Raw genomic sequence first — 19,749 nt, forward strand, 5'->3', positions numbered from 1 at the left:
GTTCCTAGGTAGTAATTTTGTGTGCCTCTCTCTTTCTTATTTCAAGTAACTTCTGACTCTCCCCTTTTTTGTAACTTTATGCTATCTACCTACCTACCTATCTATCATCTCACCCCTAGAATCCTGGCTTATCTCCTTTAATGCTTACAGGAAACTTGCTGATCGCAATGCATTTATAGATTTTTAAAGAAATAATTTGAACCAAGCCACCTGGTAGGATGGGAAATTGGAACAGCATATCAGAAAATGCATTCTGAAAGGGAGTATATAGTGGCTTTGCGTTGATTGGCGAAAGGAAGATTATACAAGTTGGATGACCTTTTGTATGGGGTGGGCCAGAGGGAATGTGACCCTTCTTGCTTTACTTGGTTCTCTCCATGGCTTTTGATACCATCAACCATTGTATCATGCTGGACTGTCTCTGCAGGTTTGGAACAAGAGGCAGGAGGTCCGCTCCTGCCTATGAGACTTGTATCTGAGAGTATCATTGGGTAACTGCATTTTGACCCCCTGGAAGTTATGCTGTGAAGGTGCCGCAAGGCTCCATCTTCTTTCCCCCACTATTGTTTAACATCTATATGAAGTGATAGGGAATGGCCATTAGGGAATGGATTTGGGGCAGAGTGTCATCAGTATGCAGATGATACCCAGCTCTGTTCCTCTGTTACAGTTGAACTGAGTATGGCTCTGCATGTTCTGAATTGGTGCTTCAATGAGTGTTGGACTGGGATGAGAGCCAACAAGCTGAAATTAGAAACTGAAGCCCAATAAGATGGAGGGGCTGTGGATGGATGGTTTCTGTTTCCAGGAGTTAGGATAGCTGCCTGATCTGGTCAGGTCTGCATACCTTCTGAAGAAAAAAGAACACAGCCTTCATCACCAAAGGTTCAAAGCTTTCCCCATCTTTGACTAGTGTTCCAGGTAAGGCCATTTCTGGACAGGCATAGGCTGTTCCATGCATAGGTAAACTGAATATTTGATTATTGTAAGGTGCCCTGTGTGGAGCTACCAGGTAGAGCACATCACAGTAACAGTTCTTTCAGTGCACAATGCAGTGGTTAGGGGCTCTGACAGGAGTGACCTATCATGTGCATATGATATCTCTTCTGAAAGAACAGGCTGTCAATTTGCTATCGAGCTCAATCTTAACATACTTATATCTGTTTATGAAATTTTCAAAATTTGGATCCTGTATGTACTTTCCCCCAATATACTCCTGCCTGTATGTTGAGGTTTTCAGATGAAGCCTGTCTGGTCTGCTGAGGTCAACTTTGTAGCAACTGGAGGGAGGGCCTTTTCCATTGTGACTCCCCCTCTGTGGCTCCTTATCTGTGGGAACACCTTCCCACAAAAAAAAAAGAAAGAAAGAAAGAAAAGAAGAAATCCCAGCTTTGGGAAGCCATGTAAGATTATACCATGGGGACACAGTGGTCTTCAGTCACACTCAAATATGGTTTTGAGAATTTTCCCTCTTGAAATTCTTGGTAGTAGCTATTTTTGTTTGTATTGCTGCTGTTTAATGTTGACATGCAGTGCAATTTTACAGTAGAAGTACTTGTGCACTGTTCACATTTTTTTGTTTACATGGATAAGTTCTAAATTTGGAGAGTCTCGCTCATTATTGAGTTCTCTTTGTCCCTCATGTAGGTTTTGAAGCTATGTAATATTGTCTTCAGTATGTTGCAGGATTTATTAAACCAGGTTGTTGAATCAAAACAAACAATTTCCTGTTATATTATGGCCTTGGGAAGGGAAGAGAATGTTTCTAAGTTATAGCAATAGAAGAAGCAGTGGTTCATACATAGCAAATTCACTATAAATGAAGCAAAGCAAAAATCCCAGAGAATATCATTAGGATATCCTGGGGCACAGACAGAACTTTGCCTGTCAAGGTGTGTTTCCCCACTGCCCTGCTTTCCACCCAGCGCCATAAATCATTACTGAAACTGTGTGCTTCTAGATGCCAATATTTTACAACATCCATAGTGTTCTTTCTGCTTCATCTGGGCTGCTGGATAATGCTTCAAAATACACATTAGGGCAATAAAAAAGGTAAAGGTAAGGTAAAGGACCCCTGGACGGTTAAGTCTAGTCAAAGGCGACTATGGGGCTGTGGCTCTCATCTCGCTTTCAGGCCGAGGGAGCCGGCGTTTGTCCGCAGACACCTTTCTGAGTTTACCTTTTATTGGGGCAATATCTTTATCAGGCCTACCAAAATGTCAGAAAATAGAAATTCCAGGTTCCACAGAACTCTTCATCAGGCTCAGTGATGCAGAACTCATGGAAGCAGAGCTGAGTAACAACTGTTTTGTTTTCCGAAAGGGCCTTCTTTGAGAGTTTACTAGTTTCTCCAACACTCTGTCGTAAGATTATTGCCAAATAGACATGACTTGAGCAATATAGCCCTTTCTCTCTCTTCTTTACTGAATTTTTCTTTAACCATTTAGCCTGGGGGAAAGGTCGAGGGAGCTTGAAAGTTTGCACATAGTTTTATGTCATTTCGGTTGGTCTAATAATGGTATAGGTAATTTGGAATTTTTTTCCTGTGAGCCACTGTGGCTACTTTTTACTTTCCAAGAATAATGGTTGGTTCTTTATCTGTAAACAATCTCTTGGGGGAAATGCAATATATGTTTGGATATGCTAGCTGCCATGAAAATATCAGACTTACTCACTCAACATAATCCAACATTAGACTTACCCACTCAGTCCTTTTCTGAGAATATGCCTTAACTTCATATGACTCTTGAGCTCTTCCCATAGGTGGGAAGTTTAACAAATGAGCAGAGCAGCATAATGTAGTTATTTCTTAGGGTAGGGCTTACCATTAGCAGTGTTGGTAGTACAGTGGTACCTCAGGTTACATATGCTTCAGGTTACATACGCTTCAGGTTACAGACTCTGCTAACCCAGAAATAGTGCTTCAGGTTAGGAACTTTGCTTCAGGATGAGAACAGAAATCGTGCTCCAGCGGCATGGCGGCAGCAGGAGGCCCCATTAGCTAAAGTGGTGCTTCTGGTTAAGAACAGTTTCAGGTTCAGTACGGACCTCCGGAACGAATTAAGTACTTTACCCGAGGTACCACTGTACACTGTTGTGGCTGCTGCCACTGTAAATGACAGCAGTAGGAATTGTATTGGCAGTTTGGCTGCCATTTTGCAGCATCCACAATGGCCTGGAGTCATTCCAAGGCATTTGGGGCGGGGGAAATGATTTTTGCCGCAAACAGGGAGCGGATATATGGGGGGAAAATCTATGAAACTTTTTTTTTTTTAAGTGGGGTGAGAAAAAGAAAAATCTTGGAATATTTCTCAGAAAAGTGTCTCCTGGGAAATTTCTGCTCTGGTCCACCCGTGGAAGAGTACATGGGTGACCCCATCTATGTCCCATGGGTAGGATAGCATGAGAAAATTCTCTTGGAAGGGAGCCAAAGCACATGTTTTGAGAGGTAGAGATGTTTTTGTGTCAATATGATCTCATGCAGGCATTTTAAAAATAGGTGCATTCTGTAGTTTCAAAATGAAAACATAAGGAGGGCCCTCTTCTAGGTCAGATGCCATGACCTTCCTAGCAGCTTGGCTGCTAACTGATTTTTAGCATCACAGTATTGGAAACGATCTTCTCTTCTCCCCTCTGCTTCTCAGCTTGCTCTTACAACCTTTTGCTTCCTATGCAAGCTTTCCAACTCAGTCCCATGTTTGTGTATACGTACAAGACTTCTTTGTCATAAAAGTCAATGCACCAAACTACTCAGGGTGCTGCTTTCCATTTAGTTGGCCAATTACACTCTTGCTGTACCTTAGTCCCCCCTTGGGAACACGAGGCAGCACAACATAGTGCTGTCTGTCCCTTAGAGTTCACTTTCTTGAACCAAACACATCTCAGGTCATTAGTGTCATTGGCCAGGCCATTCTGAGTGGTGGCGATGTGGGATTTTGATTGTCTGCTTAAACTGGGGTTAGTATCTTTTCCTTCCTATGTTTTCTCTCAATTCCCCCTGCTTTATTGGATCTTGAATGTTTTTTTAGTAAGTGCTTTAGATATCTGCAAAAGAACAACCAGTCCAAAGTAAATATGTACTATAAAATTATTGTTTTTCTAGGGAAATATAGATGCCAGTGTTTAGAATGTTGTCTCTGCATTTTATTTTTCTGGGAACCCCTCCTGAGTGAAAGAATGAAGGATACTGGCATTTTTAATGAACTGTAGAGCTACTTATCTGCCCTCAGGCTGACTGCTGGCAACCTAGCAGCCATCTTTTCAGCCTTTTCTTTCCTTTAGAGCCGACATATTTCGATCTATTCCTGAAGTATCCTAAATTAGGACATTACATTGGTATGAGGTAGTGAGTTTACAGTGCAGGCACCCAGAGAACTGGAAGACTCAAAACTAACTTGTGCATAATGAAAATGGTATTTTGATCAGTTTTTTTTTTAAAAAAATGGGTGGTGTTGGTGTGAATTTTAAATTAAGGAATGGGATGTGTGTCAAATTCTCAAAGCCAAGATGGCACTGATCTTCACAACCAAGATTAAAAGCTTTTGGCCCATCCCTCTATACAAACTTAGTCTGAAGCTGCACATCTAAATACAGGTGGTAGAATGAAGGGTGCCACTTCAGATCGCAGATGAGAGAGAACGTCATTTTTGAAAGCTCCTTCGCGTTTTACTTTTGAAATGCAAACTCAGGTAGAAACCTAGCACATCAGTGATAAGGCTGGGACATAACCTTTCTCCCCACTGCACTAATTAGCTTTGCTTTTAAGATGGGAAAGGCATCTATACGTCCCCAGCACTGCTACCATCACCATATGTGCTGAAACTAGTACGCTTCAGGACTTCAACTAGCTCATTCTGCTGAAACCTGTCCTGATTCAGGGTTCTTACAAAGCATAACTTCCTGTTGTTAACTTCATGGGTTGACATTTGTGTTCAAAAATTTTGCCTCTGATATGAATACATCTAAAGGCATAAGCTTAATTACATGAAAGTATATTTCAACATTTCTGTAAGGCACTACCCTTTTCTCTCTTTTTGGAAATTCTGCTGCAACAGCTTTTCAACAGTAAGTAGCATGGTTTCACTAAAATAAAAATGAGGGTGTGTTTTTGCTACTGGAAATGAGATAGCTGTAACATACATTTCTCACTTTTGAATGTTTATTTCTCTTTGCTGCCTTTAGGAATTTAGAGAGTGCAAACGCTTGGGACAAATTTTGTGTAAACATTCATGTATCTGCACTGGGGGACTAGCTATGCAGGGCATTTTCACAGCATCTCTTATACTGCCTCTCATACTGAGACCTCCGGGTATAGGGTGGTATATAAATTCATTTAATTGATCAATCATGCAAAATTCATTTGAGGCCTCTGTTTCCATAACAGGATCCTTGTATGTCTTCATGCATGTGCAAGTCATATGGTTGTGATGCATATGAGCCCCTCCCCTGGGGGGTTGCTCAGCCTTTGCAAAGTAATCGCACTGAGCCTTTATTGCTAACAATAAACACCTTTTGTTTTCTCACTGCCGCATGGAAATTTCCTTCAGCCTCAAACGTTGATTTTTGCAACAGTTGCACTTTGCTAATGGGTACTACCTGTACAGTACTGATGAGAATGTGGAAGCTGTAGTTCAGCAAGATCTGGAGGGCCAAAGGTTCTCCACACTTGATCTAGCTTGATCTAACTGGCAGCAATCTGGCAGAATCTGGGACAGAAACTTTTCTTGTCACCTGCTACCTGATCCTTTCAAGTGGAGAGGCATGGAATTGAGCCTGGTGCCAGATACATGCAAGCTACTGCCCCATAATTAGTATTATGCAATCCTTAAATATATTTGGCCTTCATCAAAGCGGCAGAGGCACTAGCATTGCTTGTCTTTGTGGGGAGGCATTTACATAGCAGACAACTGAAAAAGTGACAAAGGTATTTATACAACATTTCAATTCGCATATATATATGTATGTGTGTGTGTGTATGTGTGTGTATATATATATATATATATATATATATATATATAAATCTGGGAGTATAATTGCATTACTGTAATGATGTGTCATCTTGGTGGGTTAAAATTCACGGTGTAAGGTTTGCCAAAATAAAGACTCAAGCTGCAGGCAGTGGCAACTGAAGCCAGAGATTGCCATTCATCTTACTTTGGCAAGATCTAGTAAAGGTGAAGCCAGGTAGGCAGACAGTTGGGTGTTCCAGATCTGCAGGACTTAAACAGCTCCTGGAGCAGAGCTGAATCACACATTCGCAAATATCCTGAAAAGTGCCTTGGGCACTGGTTATCCTCAGTTAAGATTAGATTCCTTGACATTTATCCTCATAAGGACCAATATGAATTGATCCTGAAATGGAGGATTCTGAACAGAAGTGCCCTGGAGATCTCTTGCTGAACTATTGTATTTAAAATAATGTTTACCCCACTGTTCATCAAAAAAAATCCCTTCCCAGTAGCTTACAGCAATCAATAAAATACACAGTCTAAAAGACATCGCACAATAAGAGAAGGATTTGGGAGGAAGCAAGGAGCAAACCAACCTCCCCTTCCAGCAGGGAGGGGAGAAGGAAGCTCTGTGCTGTTGCTCCTACTCTGACCAAATGATGGGACTAGGGTGGTCTCCCCACCCACTCATCATGATCTTCTTGGGAGGCAGCCTCTCAAGCACATAACAGAGGCTTTGCAGTCCCATGTCATTTACAATCCTGACAAGCAATTGAAGGTGTGAGTGACAACATATTTTATAAGCAGGCTTCTGTAAGCCTGAAGGTTAGAAGTGGGATCAACAATGCTGGCTTCCATTTTTTTCTGCCCATTGAAAATATTGATTGATCTAGACCAGGGATCAGCAAACTTTTTCTGTAGTGGGCTGGTCCACTGTCCCTCAGACCTTGTGGGGGGGCCGGACTATATTTTGGAAAAAAAATGAATGAATTCCTATGCCCCACAAATAACCCAGAGATGTGTTTTAAATAAAAGCACACATTCTACTCATGTAAAAACACCAGGCAGGCCCCACAAACAACCTAGAGATGCATTTTATATAAAAGGACACATTCTACTCATGTAAAAACACAGATTCCCAGATCGTCCGTGGGCCGGATTTAGAAGGCGATTGGGCTGGATCTGGCCCCCGGGCCTTAGTTTGCCTACCCATGATCTAGACTCTGCCCCATTGCTGTCAGTTGCCAGCCTCCATTTTGCCTTGGAGCACTGCAGGTCCCTTAACGCTTTGAAGGTGTGAGCTTGAGGTATTCTGTTCAGTAAACTTTGCCCTGTTTCTTCTGATATATGTAAATCTGGCACCAGCCTGCTTTTCTAAGACACAAAAGGGCCTTTACTTCAGCTTAAACTCAGCAAGGTGGGCATACATGTAACATAATATATCCTCTTCATATTTAGGGTGCTTTTAGTCTCTTCAAGAAGGTCTTTCACTCATTAAGGAGTTTCTATTATGATAACTTTGAGAGGAGGCTGCCGTCCTCAGCCTTCCCACTGAGTTGAAGTCTCATTATAAATTGTCTCTTTATGTTTCCAAAATGCTGGGTTCCCAAGCTTAGCTCATTAATGAGACAGGAATGTATTTCATAATGGCTGGCTTGTTGCACCAGAACCACACAGAGTAAAAAAGAATGTTGCAGTTTAATTCATTGGTGCTGGAAACACATTTGCACTTCAGCAAGCCTGCTAAAGAGAACTCATGAAGATTGATTCCAACTCTCCCCTCTCCAAAAATGAAATCCAGTTACTTTTGTTTTTCCTGTGTTTCATCTGTATATCTACGTTTTTTAAAAAGTTTCCTTTTGACAAAATACATAGGAATTATTACTTAAAAAAACAACAACAATCCAGTGAAACTGAACTTTGTTTGAAGAATATGCTGTTTTTCAAACAGAAGGAAAAAAGAATGCTTTCAGCCACAAAGACCAAATTGCTTCACAGCTAAAGCTGGTTCAGCCATAGTCTGCTCCCTGGCGGGAATGGCTAAATCTCTTACTTTAAAGCTAAACAAGATTACTCCAAAAGCTGGCATTCAAATAGCTTTTTGCGTAATGGCATAATAGGTTAGGGGTTCCTACAGCCTCCAGTGCAAAATCAACAATTGAACTCTTTAGGTGCTTAACATTCTAGAAGTTTACTTTAGAATTAGCTTGCCTTTAGAAGGCAAAAGACTGCTAAGTATTTGATTTCCTGACATTAGTTGAACAAAGAAGTCACCATGTCAGCTACAATACCATGAAATGGAATAAGCATTTCCTGTTCTATTCTCTCCACAAGGATCTCTGTCCCACCACCCCTTCCTTTCATTTGATTGAGGCTACCATTTATCAATTGTTAAGTTTGTGATAGCTTTGTATGCTGAGGATCTAACGGCTATATTAAGAATGTTAAAATGTTTTGACCTATATAAGAGATTCAGAAGTATATCAAAATAATTTTATGTCATTTTGTAATTTCTTAAGTCTTAAAACAACATGCATTTAACAAATCTTCAGCTTTGGGAGGACTCTTCCTACCCCATGTCCAGCCCATCAAATTATTGTATAACATTTGCGGTAATTTACTGTTGCTTGAAGGTTTTGCACCTTTTAATATGGAGCTTGCTGATAAATGGATTGTCAGATACACATTACCCATAGCAAGAAAATGGTACTTGCTGCACATAATTTTAATCTGTTCCTTTCATTCTTCTTCTAATAGTGCTCCTTTCCAATTTCCTCTTAGTAGAATACATAGAAAGTTAATGAAAAAGCCAAACTCCAAAGCAGGAGAGTCAGAGAGAGAGAGAGAGAGAGGGAGGGAGGGTGAGCCCAACACATGTAGTTTACATGATTTATAAGGCTAACCCTTGCTTTTTCTTACACTTGGGGTGGGCACATCATTGCTCCCACTTGGGAGAAGTAACATTTCATCTGGGAAACCCACTCTCTGGAACTTATCGTACAAGTTTTGTGCCTCAAAAAGGAAGGTGAAATCTCAGTAGCTGAGGCTCCCTGGGAATTTGGCATCAACATGGAAACTTAGATGTCTTTGAAGCTTGTTTTGTGTATATGTGCATTTTGAGCTAGGGAGGTAAGACTGGCTATTCTAAAAAGCTGCAGTCTGCTATTGGCTTATCCTTTAGCTGCAACCACCATGCATTGTTTAGCTCAGGGTTCTGTCAGTGGTTGAGGAAAAGCCTTTTCCACGGAGAATTCTCACATTTCTTGATGTGTAATATAAATTGCCTTATCCTTACCCTAGATTGTCTCAGGGGAGTAGAAGTGTTCACCAACAATGTGAAATTTACGATTCCGTGAAGCTGCAGTCATGGGGGCTTCAGGCTGCCGATAATATTAATGTAAAAAAAAAAATAAGCCAGTAAAAGTTAATCCTAGAAGCAGCAATTTTAAAAAGAGCGCGTTGAGGATAACACTGTTTTACGAGACTGAGACGAATGATAAGCCTCAAAGAAAGGAGCTATGACAAGGCATCATACGCTAAGATGCGGGTTGATCAGCATCTGTAGCAATGCGCTTTCACAAACTGTGCCACGCCAAGAATTCAGAAACTACAAAGGTGGAAGAGATGTTTAAGGAAGGAAATGAACTCACACATCTATAAATGCATGGAACTCTTCGAGTAGCAAACTGCAGTCTCTAATATACTGCTAATACATTGTTCATGCACCTTTGTTGCTGGGAAGCCAAACACAGACAAAACAGGGATCCAATACAGCCAGTGAGAAAGAAACAAAAAAAAAAAAGAAAGGCCATCAGACAAATTGTTATTGTTCCCAATGGTTTTTTAAAACATTTATTTTTCATGGGAAAAGTTTACTAGACAAAACTTGAATACTGCAGGTAACCAAAGCAGACTGTAGTTCCAATCAGCTCTCTCTCTCTCTCTCTCTCTCTCTCTCTCTCTCTCTCTCTTCCTATAGGAAATCAAGCATCCCACAGTTGCATCATAGGCAAATGAATGGGGCAGTGCCACAATAACTTTTTGGAATTAAATTTGCTGGTTTGCACGAGATGGGCATTAAATAAAAAGAGAGTTAACAGCATGTTCAGGGTACCTTTCTATAGTAAAAGTGCAGTCCCATGTGCATGTACTTGAAAGTAACTCAGTGTGTTCCGTGGTGCTTACTCCTAGGTAAATTTACATCTGTTTGCAGCCAAAGTCCAAACTTGAGCCAGAGTTAAAAATATATATTATTGGCTTGTAATAAATCCCTGGTGTGTCCCTAGTTAATATGAATAGTGCAAATAGTTGCAAGAAGTACACTCTAGATGAGAGAAAAAGCAATGTGGGCTGAAAACCATGCACAAGTGAGCTACCAGGATCAACATGCTTCCTAACCTAGATCCCATTGCTGACTAGGCACCATGGAGCCTAAGTTTTGGTCTGTATGGTTCCTAGAGGCTGGAAGCAGCCAATCTCCATACCAGGCAGAAGAAAAGGGAGAGCACTATAACATACTATGTTGCCATCAAAATCTATCATGTGGAAACTATTTGCAGCTTCCTCTATGCGATGAAAGTAATGTGTAGGCCAGCCGTATGAAACAGTTTATCATGTCATTCCTTCCCTCTTCCTCATCTCCTCAATTCAAACATAAAAGGGGATAAATCTATAGGCAGCAGCACATAAAAAGAGGAAATATAGATAATGCTGACTCAGTTGATGACTGGCAGGTACTTCAGCTGATTGGATTCCAGTTACATCTGGATAGCTTTTTCTGTCAATCCCAGAGCCAGCTTGCTATTTATACTACAAATAGAATTCAGTATTGGATGGTTTTCCACTGCTGGATTGTTAAAGCTGCTTAGACCTTCCAGAGGCTTAATTTGGGATTAAATGACATTTTGCTCATAAAATCCATTTAGTTAATTCGCTTGCAAAGTGTGTTCCCTCCTGCAGTTTTAATGTACTACTTATTTTTTCTTCTTCTGTTTGAAATAAAACATGCTTCTTGGCTTTGGGTTTGCTTTAGCAAGGCACTATTAGGTATTAATAATACTGCAAACAAATGAAAGACTTGGCATAATCATTTGAGCACATTTTGTAACTGCTTAACTCTTTTAGCAACATTTGAACATTTCTGCCTCATTTGTACGTTTTCTATACTACAGAAAATGGCAGACAAGAATCTACTGCTGCCGTAGTCCACCCAAAAGTCTGCAGTATGACCCCAGCATACAACATCTGCTGTTACATACCATCGGATGCTTAACATAGCCTTCTCCCAATCTTGTGCCCTCCAGAAGTTATTGGATTCAAATTCCCTTAAGCCCCAGCCAGCATGGCAAATGGTAAGGAATTATGGAAGCTTGTAGCCTTTCTCAACCTTGGGTCCCCAGATGTTTTTGGCCTACAACTCCCATCATCCCTGACCACTGGTCCTGTGAGCTAGGGATCAAGGGAGTTGTAGGCCAAAAACATCTGGAGACCCAAGGTTGAGAACCGCTGGAGCACATCTGAAAGGCACCAGGTGGTTTAGCACGTTTAAAAACCTACTGAACAAAGCAACATATCCATCAAACAAAATATAGCTGTGCTGATATCCTAGTGCCTTCAAAAAGCAGACCATGTAATAACATCTCTCACCGTTCCTAAAAACTAGCTGCATTTTGGTTTGGAGACTCATTATTTCTACTTTTTTGGAAGCACAGCTTGCAATGTGTTTCTGTTTGCCTACGCTGTTTGCCCAGGGCACGTAGATATATAATGCTTTTGTTTGAACTTATTGTGAGCGCGTGGTATCTTCCAGAGACCCTGTTTTTCTTGATTATTTTTTTAATAAATTCTAAGCACTGTACAAAATAGAAGCAACAACAGACAACTTAAACAAAACATTACAAAAATACACAGTAACATATAAAAATGTTACGTTAATACAAAGTTACTATTATACATATGTAAATCAATATCAGTTCATTCTCTTTTGGACTACCCCCCACTCTCAGCCTCCAAACAAACTCAGCTCATCCACAAAAAGAAGAGTTCAGCAGACATCACCCTAGTCTCTCACTAGAACCATAGCATTTTAGATTTGGAAGGGACCATGATGGTCATCTAGTCTAACCCCCTGCAATGCTGAAATCTTTTTGCCCAATGAGGGGCTCAAACCCATGACCCTGAGATTAAGTGTCTTATGCTTTACTGACTGAGCTATCTAGACTTGCTTTTTATGGGCAGGCACAAGGTGGATGGCTCTTCCTCAGAATGCCCATAGCTGTGTCCTATTCAGTTGTACTCTCCACACATCGTTCCAGGTACAGCAAGTTGTTGAGTTTCCCAGGGGGTCCAAAGGATGGGAAACACCCTTGTGCACTCACAGTCCCCTCCCCCCTGTCCTCTCCTCTTTCTCCAGCTGCTCTATTTATGCTGGAAATGTATAGGCGTGTTACTAAAACTGTGATCTGATGGCTTTTTAAATATTTTAAGTTTAATTTTGTATCATTTTATTGGCACCTGCAGATTGCTTCTCAGCCCTAAGCATTGTTAGGGTGCAGTTATAAATCTAAAAAGAAAAACAAATATCTAGGGTATCTTCAACACCCTTTTGATTTATACTTTTTTTGTGTACACAGTAGTAATATATGAAGACCCCTTAGAATTTATATGATAAAAATGTTGACACGTTGCTGAAGAATACATTTTCGAATACCTCTTTAGTATGGATAACAAATGGAGAATGATCCTTGATGTCTATGGCTCTCTCCACCACCAGATGTCAAGTGGATTTTGTATGCAGTCACCTTTAGATGCATGAAGCTGAGGTTGCTGAGAGCTTTATAACTATAAAAAACCACTGTGGGTACTCTGAACCACTTTAATAAAGTCCAAGTGACCCAGCTCTTCAGGAAGTGGCTTACCTTATATAGTCTGTGCAAACAAAAAATTCTGAACATTTGTGTAATGCAGCCTAATTTATATTGGTTGAAGGCATTTATGTTCTTTTCAGATGTGTGGAAGGTTATATTTATTTATAAATGCCGGCATATACACCTCTGTAATGTGAGAATAGTCTTGTGTGTTGTTGAACCTTTTCTTGCTTCGTGCCATGCTTTCAGATCTTCAGAGTGTGCTTCTTTGATGTTTGTTCCTAAAAGGATAAGGAAAGGGCAGAGGGAAATAATGCTTGCCTTCTGGAAACACCATATGTCACTGGATAAATGAGGACTTCACATTGACAAGGGCTACAGTGTGGGATAATCTGCTGCGGAATTTAATTCAGCAGTATTTATGGTAGAGGTGTGCAATTGGAATCTGAGCAAAAGTATTGCATCATGCAATATATGGATTGGTTGGGTTTGGTGAATGTGCAGGACGATTCACTGATTGAAATGCCTCACATGATTGCTGTGCTTTTAATCATATCTTTGGAAGAAAAAAACCCCTGTGCACATTCGTTTTCTTTCCCAGAGGAAAATTATAGCTGATGAAGGGTTAGAGGATTTATGAGGGTGCCAAAGCATATGGCAGATGGGCTGGATTAGGACTCGGGAGTACAGTAATCCAAATCCTTGTTGCCAAGTATTATAAAGAACTCTGCCTCCTGCTGGGCTCTTCTAAATTTATAGCCTAAAAAGCAAGGGCTGCAGATACCGAAAATAAAAGTACTGTTTATAGAGCTGTTCCCTAAATTAATGTCTGGATAAACAACTCTTTTGGCTTTTCCACTCCAATCATTATCCTACCCTCACTGAAATTTATTACAAAGCACCATGTTATGAGCTACTAAGAGTGGTGATGTGTTTGTAGGTTGTGTTTGGAAATGGTTTGAGATACGCATTGTCCACAATATTAGGTTTGACACTTCATAAAGCAGCTTGTTTTGATGTGAAGGCTGTCTTGATTGAGATCAGTGTCTACCAGTGTCTCTCTTCCATCTCCACTCTGAAATCACCATTGGAATTTGTTTTTTTAAGGCTATGACTTCCATTCTTTTTGACAGAAGTAGATGAAATTTGCTTCCTTGGTCCATGTGGCTAGAAACAGTCCCACAAATCTACAATCCTATATTGTGAAGCATGAGGGAAAAGCATATAATAAAGGGATTCAACCTAAGCATTAGTCAAGGGTGCCAACTTAAATTTAAAAAAATTGGGGGGTGGGGGGAAGTAACCCCTGCCCCACATAATCAACTACATGACTTGGCACACATAAACATCATTTAGAAGACATCTGAAGGCAGCCCTGTTCAGGGGAGTTTTTAATGTTTGACATTTTAATGTATTCTTAATCTTTGTTGGAAGGAAGCAGCCCAGAGTGGCTGGGAAAACCTATCCAGATGGGTGGGGTACAAATAATAAATTATTATTATTATTATTATTATTATTATTATTATTATTATTATTATTATGAATGGCAATGCCTATTAATTTCGGCAGGGTTCTAGAGCCATTACGCCTCCTTCCCAAGGCTGGGCAAGTGCTTGCAGAACTTTGGGAAGTAGGTGAGAGGGTTCTAGGACCCTGCCAGAGCCCTCCTGCCTCCTTCCCAAAACCAAGTAAGGCGCTTTCCACCTTGTGGGGTCTAGTTCCAGGGGTTCCAGGCTTTCCAGTTTTTGTGTATACATCTGGACCCTCAGAACCAAGCCCTGTATAGCTGAAGGAGCATCTCCATCCCCATCGTCCAGCCCAGACACTGAGACCCAGCTACGGGGGCCTTCTGGCAGTTCCCCCACTGCAAGAAGTGAAGTTACAGGGAACCAAGCAAAGGGCCTTCTCAGAGGTGGCACCTGCCCTGTGGAATGCACTCCCATCAAATGTAAAACAGATAAATAACTATATGATTTTTTGAAGACATCTGAAGGCAGCACAGTATTGGGAAGTTTTTTAATGGTTTATGTTTTATTACGTTTTTAATATTTTGTTGGGAGCCTCCCAGAGTGGCTAGGGCAGCCCAGTCAGATGGGCGGCATATAAATAATAAAATTATTATTATTATTACTTGTATTGGTTCCAATAGCTCCTTAGTATGTTCAGAATTCTCCGCCACTGCTCCCCAAACTCACAACTTTCTGCACTTTCCTGACTTATAGAAGAGCTTTTGTCAAGCAACATATGCCTTGCTGTTAGGGAAGGCAACTTTGTCACATGCTTCCTGCCACCTTCACGCTTACAACGTTGGACTTAAAACTGCTTCTCTCTAGTTTTGCTACAGTTCTACAGTACGTGCATGCTGGAAAATGTGATATTCCTAGTTTCAGTACTGCATAAAATGGTCAATCGCAGATGAACGTGTAACTTTTGCTAGTGCTGGCAGCGGGTTACCAACACATCTTTTGAGTTGTGGTTCCTTGTTAATTTTGCTAATTGTACTCTGTATTGATTCCACAAGATACACTGTAGCAGCATATTCTAAAATATGCTGATTGTCAAAGTTTTCTCTTTCACAGTCATCATTTAAGAATCTTGGGAGAGAAGCAGAAATTCTTAAGCATGGTGTATTTATGCATACTTTGTGGCTCATAACATTATCTTGTGTTATGGTTGGCATGCTGGAGATTATTAGGAAGGCTTCCAATCTAAAACTATGGAAAGCTCAGTGAACACCTAAGCAATATGGAAGCACTGAGGATGATTGGGGGGGGGGGGAAGATGCTAAAGCAATTTCTGCAATTTCAGATGCCAGAAAAACCACACGCAGAAACCAAATAATTGACCAAGATATACAGCATGAATATGATGAGCAGTTCAAGCAAATGTCAAGCTATTACTTCCTACCATAAATAAACTAAAGGCATGCTTTAAAGTGCACTTGTTGTAGCTAGTTTGCTCATGTCTTTGACCTTTGGACCCCGCATAGCAGCTCAGTATAGCTGAAATTGCTATTTTGAATGGAGCTCCAGATCGTCCCTGGAGGGAAAAAGAAATGGAAGAGAGAGAGAGAGCGTTCACTATGGGGAGGATTCTGGAGAGAAACAATTTTACCTGTCCTTTGAAAAAAAGTGTATTTGATGTCCAGGCTAAAGCAGAGACTAGAGTTAATGAATGGGAAAGGAGCGACAGATTTTCAGTATGCTGATTGCAACTGTATTATTACAAGTGTGAGTTTAGATTGCTGCTAGTGCAATTGAAATTCTGGTAGCTTCTTTGTGTAAGGCAAAAAGCAGATTAAGCAAAGTGTGATGAAATCGCATGACCATCTCATGCACATGCCTGATGTTCACATGCAGAATCAAATCATGCAAGTGGCCTAATTGCACACACACACACACACCCTGCAAAAAAGGTGGAAAATTTGCAAGCTAAGACAGTATTTATATTTTTATAACAGTGTAGCTTCTGGCTTACAACAAAACCTTAGTGATGGACAAGCAATTCTATAAAAGCATTTAAACATAATAGATTGTACTGGAAAAGCTTGTAGGACTGTATAGTTTCTTTAGGTAAGGTTTTTAAAAGCTCACAGAAGCAACTTCAGAATCCCCAAAACCAAAATATGAATGTAATTTTATTTATTGTTCTTTTTTCCCTTTCAGCGGAAGAATTTACCCCTTCTTTTGAGCATTGGTTTATTGATCTTCTGGGGAGCTTTGCTACTAGGTCTTCGCTTTTATTGGATGGGGAACAAACCTCCCAGCTTTTCCAACTCTGACAACCCAGCAGCTGACTCGGAGAGTTTTCTAACACGAACCTTGACCTTTTTTTACCTGCCAACCAAAAATCTTTGGCTATTGCTGTGCCCGGACACACTTAGCTTTGATTGGTCCATGGATGCTGTGCCTCTTCTCAAAACAGTCAGTGACTGGAGGAACCTACACACAGTGGCCTTTTATTCTGGACTTCTCCTCCTTGCTTACACCGGTTTGAAAAGCTCCAGCAAAGAGAGAGAATGCAATGGGAAAAACGTAACAAATGGCAAGCAGAACACCAATGGCCATAACTGCCTATCAGAAATGGAGTATAAAAGCTTGGAGTTGAAGCCCAGCTTTGTATCTAAAGAAGAAAACGGCATTAACAAACATTTGCCACAGAGACCGCAACTCCCCTCAACTGAGAATATTGTAGTTCTGTCTCTGTCCTTATTAATTGTGCCCTTTATTCCGGCCACAAACTTTTTTTTCTATGTAGGCTTTGTGATAGCAGAGCGTGTCTTGTATATACCTAGTATGGGCTTCTGCCTGCTGATCACTGTGGGCACCAGGGCCCTCTACATCAAAGCCCAAAAGCGCTTTCTGAAGAACTTGATTTTTTTTGCCACAGCTGCATTAATATTTTTCTATGGACTCAAGACTTTTGTCAGGAATGGGGACTGGCAGAATGAAGAGATGCTGTATAAGTCAGGGATAAAAGTAAATCCAGCTAAAGGTAATGTTCTCTATTTTGTTTTGTTATGTTAAAAATAATAATCCACTGTCTATTATTCTGTTTTCTCTTTCTGGATTGAACACTTAGGATATGGATCCTACATGTGCATTTATGAACAGTTTAAATGCACAAGTCGCAGGGGTCAGCAAACCTTTCCAGCAGGGGGCTGGTCCACTTTCCCCAGACCTTGGGGGGGCAGACTATATTTGGGGGGGGGGAATGAATGAATTCCTGTGCCCCACAAATAACCCAGAGATGCATTTTAAATAAAAGGACACATTCTACTCATGTAAAAACACCAGGCAAGCCCCACAAATAACCCAGAGATACATTTTAAATAAAAGGACACATTCTACTCATGTAAAAACACTCTGATTCCTGGATCTTCCGCTGGCTGGATTTAGAAGGCGATTGGGCCGGATCCGGCCCCCAGGCCTTAGTTCGCCTACCGAAGCACTAGTGTATAGTAGTATACCATACAAATAGTACAGTCATATAGAATATAGATTTGTTTTGATTCCATATTAAGAGGAATCATTTTAGCATGCAGTAAAAACAACCACAAAAATGTTTTGCAAACATTTCACATATTTAACAAACGATGCTATAATGGATTGTTACTTAATAAGCAATATAGACAGGCCCCAGTTTATGCACTTTCAATATGTGCACGGTCGTGTATACATGCATTGCACTGAGCCTGGAAGTGACCCGGAAACATCAAAAAGAAATCACTGAAACATCACTAAAAGGGTGGGTGGGGCAGGGCAGGTTAGGGTTGGGCAGAACTGGGGCGGAACAGGGTGTTTGCAGGCATTTTCAATGGGTTTTGATTATATGCGATTTCACTGATGCACATGATTCCTTGGAACATAACCCCCATGTAACTCTCTGCCTGTATGAACATGTTTTAACTTTGTCTCTGATTCAGATATTTGAATCTATTTCCACAAGCGAAGAAAAGTTTGGTAATTAGTGGGGTGTCTAAAACCTGCGGATGAGATCAACTTTCCCCCCTTTTCTTGTTTTCCTTTGATTATGGCCAAACTTGAAAAAGACAGCCAACACAGACATTTAATATTTGTGGTACTGTCCTTTTGACACTTACAATGAAATATCAGTATTGTTACATAAACAGTGTGATTTATTCTCAGCTTCCCTGATGAAACATCTCTCTGTTGCATTTCCCAGGTATTTGAAATGTTAGGAAAATCTAACCTGTTAATAGCTGCATATGAACAGCCTGTCTTTGTTTCACATGGTGTGTGGCCACACACAGCAGTGCACCTGGGAAATTTAGGTTAGATTTAAGCAAATTCAAAATGGCTTGTATGTAAGAAATAGTATTATTTTCAAGCATATTGCAGGACTTGGATCTGCTGATTGCTATTTGTAGCGAAGCAAGCTACATTTAGCAATAACGTTTTATAAATTGCAGCTTAAAAATGCAGACTAGGGGTGGGGAAAATGGGTGCTGAGGTGCAGTGTTATTATCCTGTTGTAAATAACAGTCCAGTATTTCAGAAACAAATGGATGGGAAGCAAAGGTTGCCTTCCTTTGATGGGAAGAGGCTTTCTGTTGGAACATTTGGGTTCAACCCATAATGTTTAGAAAGTTTATCCCCTATAGAAGAACTTCAGACCTCTGTATTAGTTTTCTGGCAACATTACTCATCACATTTGATAGCATCATGAAATTATCTGGCACTCGTGAAACTACAGTTGCATAGCAAAATATGAGACAGATCAGATTCAGTGATGTTCATAGTGGCTACCAAAACTTGGGAAAGTTCTCTTCAGCTCTTTCATATTCCTAGTCACACTTCTTCATATCTACTTCCTGTGGTTCCATTATTATAGCAGTGGAAACAGACAATAACTTATATGATGTACATGGAAGAATATAGTTCCTGCTGTTGTATATAGACACAGCAACACAACACAACAGTATGTTTTCCATGTCTATAAGGGATTTCAGACTATTGTGAACATAGCACTCAATTCTGAACAGTTTTGGCTGTTATACAGAAATGTAGGTTTTTCTCATGGAAATGCCTGCGCTGTTCCTGCATCTTATGCGAATGCATTTTGTTTCTGGAGAAATTGGTAAGTTTCTACTTCAAATATTCCTTCAGAAGCAAAAAAGAAAGGAGAACAAACATAGTTTTTGCATCATTTTGTGCATCAAGCTGTTTGCTTGCTCGTGCATAATGTACATATATGTGCTGGACAGAACCCTTGATGAATGAATCAGTTTTGAGAAGATGGGAGAGTAAACAGGTTGGCATTTCCTTTCCTTTATGTTTTGATAGTAATATCAGATTTATATTTTCTGGGCCCTAGGGGTAGGTAGATATCTCTTATTTTTCCTGTAAGAAAACAAAACAAAAGATTTAACAAAAATATCTTCCCATACTAGCTGCCCAGCCTAGCAATTGATA

The 19,749-nt window shown here is 40.4% G+C and overlaps 1 protein-coding gene across 1 annotated transcript in view; it reads left to right on the top strand.

Moving 5' to 3' along the window:
* TMTC2 (transmembrane O-mannosyltransferase targeting cadherins 2) overlaps positions 1 to 19,749 on the top strand; it is a 179,676-nt gene that overhangs the window by 85,698 nt on the left and 74,229 nt on the right. The window contains exon 3 of the mRNA XM_083400958.1: positions 16,480 to 17,308. Coding sequence (XP_083257084.1) covers positions 16,480 to 17,308 — 829 coding nt within the window. The remainder of the gene's footprint in view (positions 1 to 16,479; positions 17,309 to 19,749) is intronic.

Source organism: Podarcis tiliguerta (genome assembly GCF_965153285.1).
Source record: "Podarcis tiliguerta genome assembly, chromosome: 10".
Lineage (NCBI taxonomy): Eukaryota > Metazoa > Chordata > Lepidosauria > Squamata > Lacertidae > Podarcis > Podarcis tiliguerta.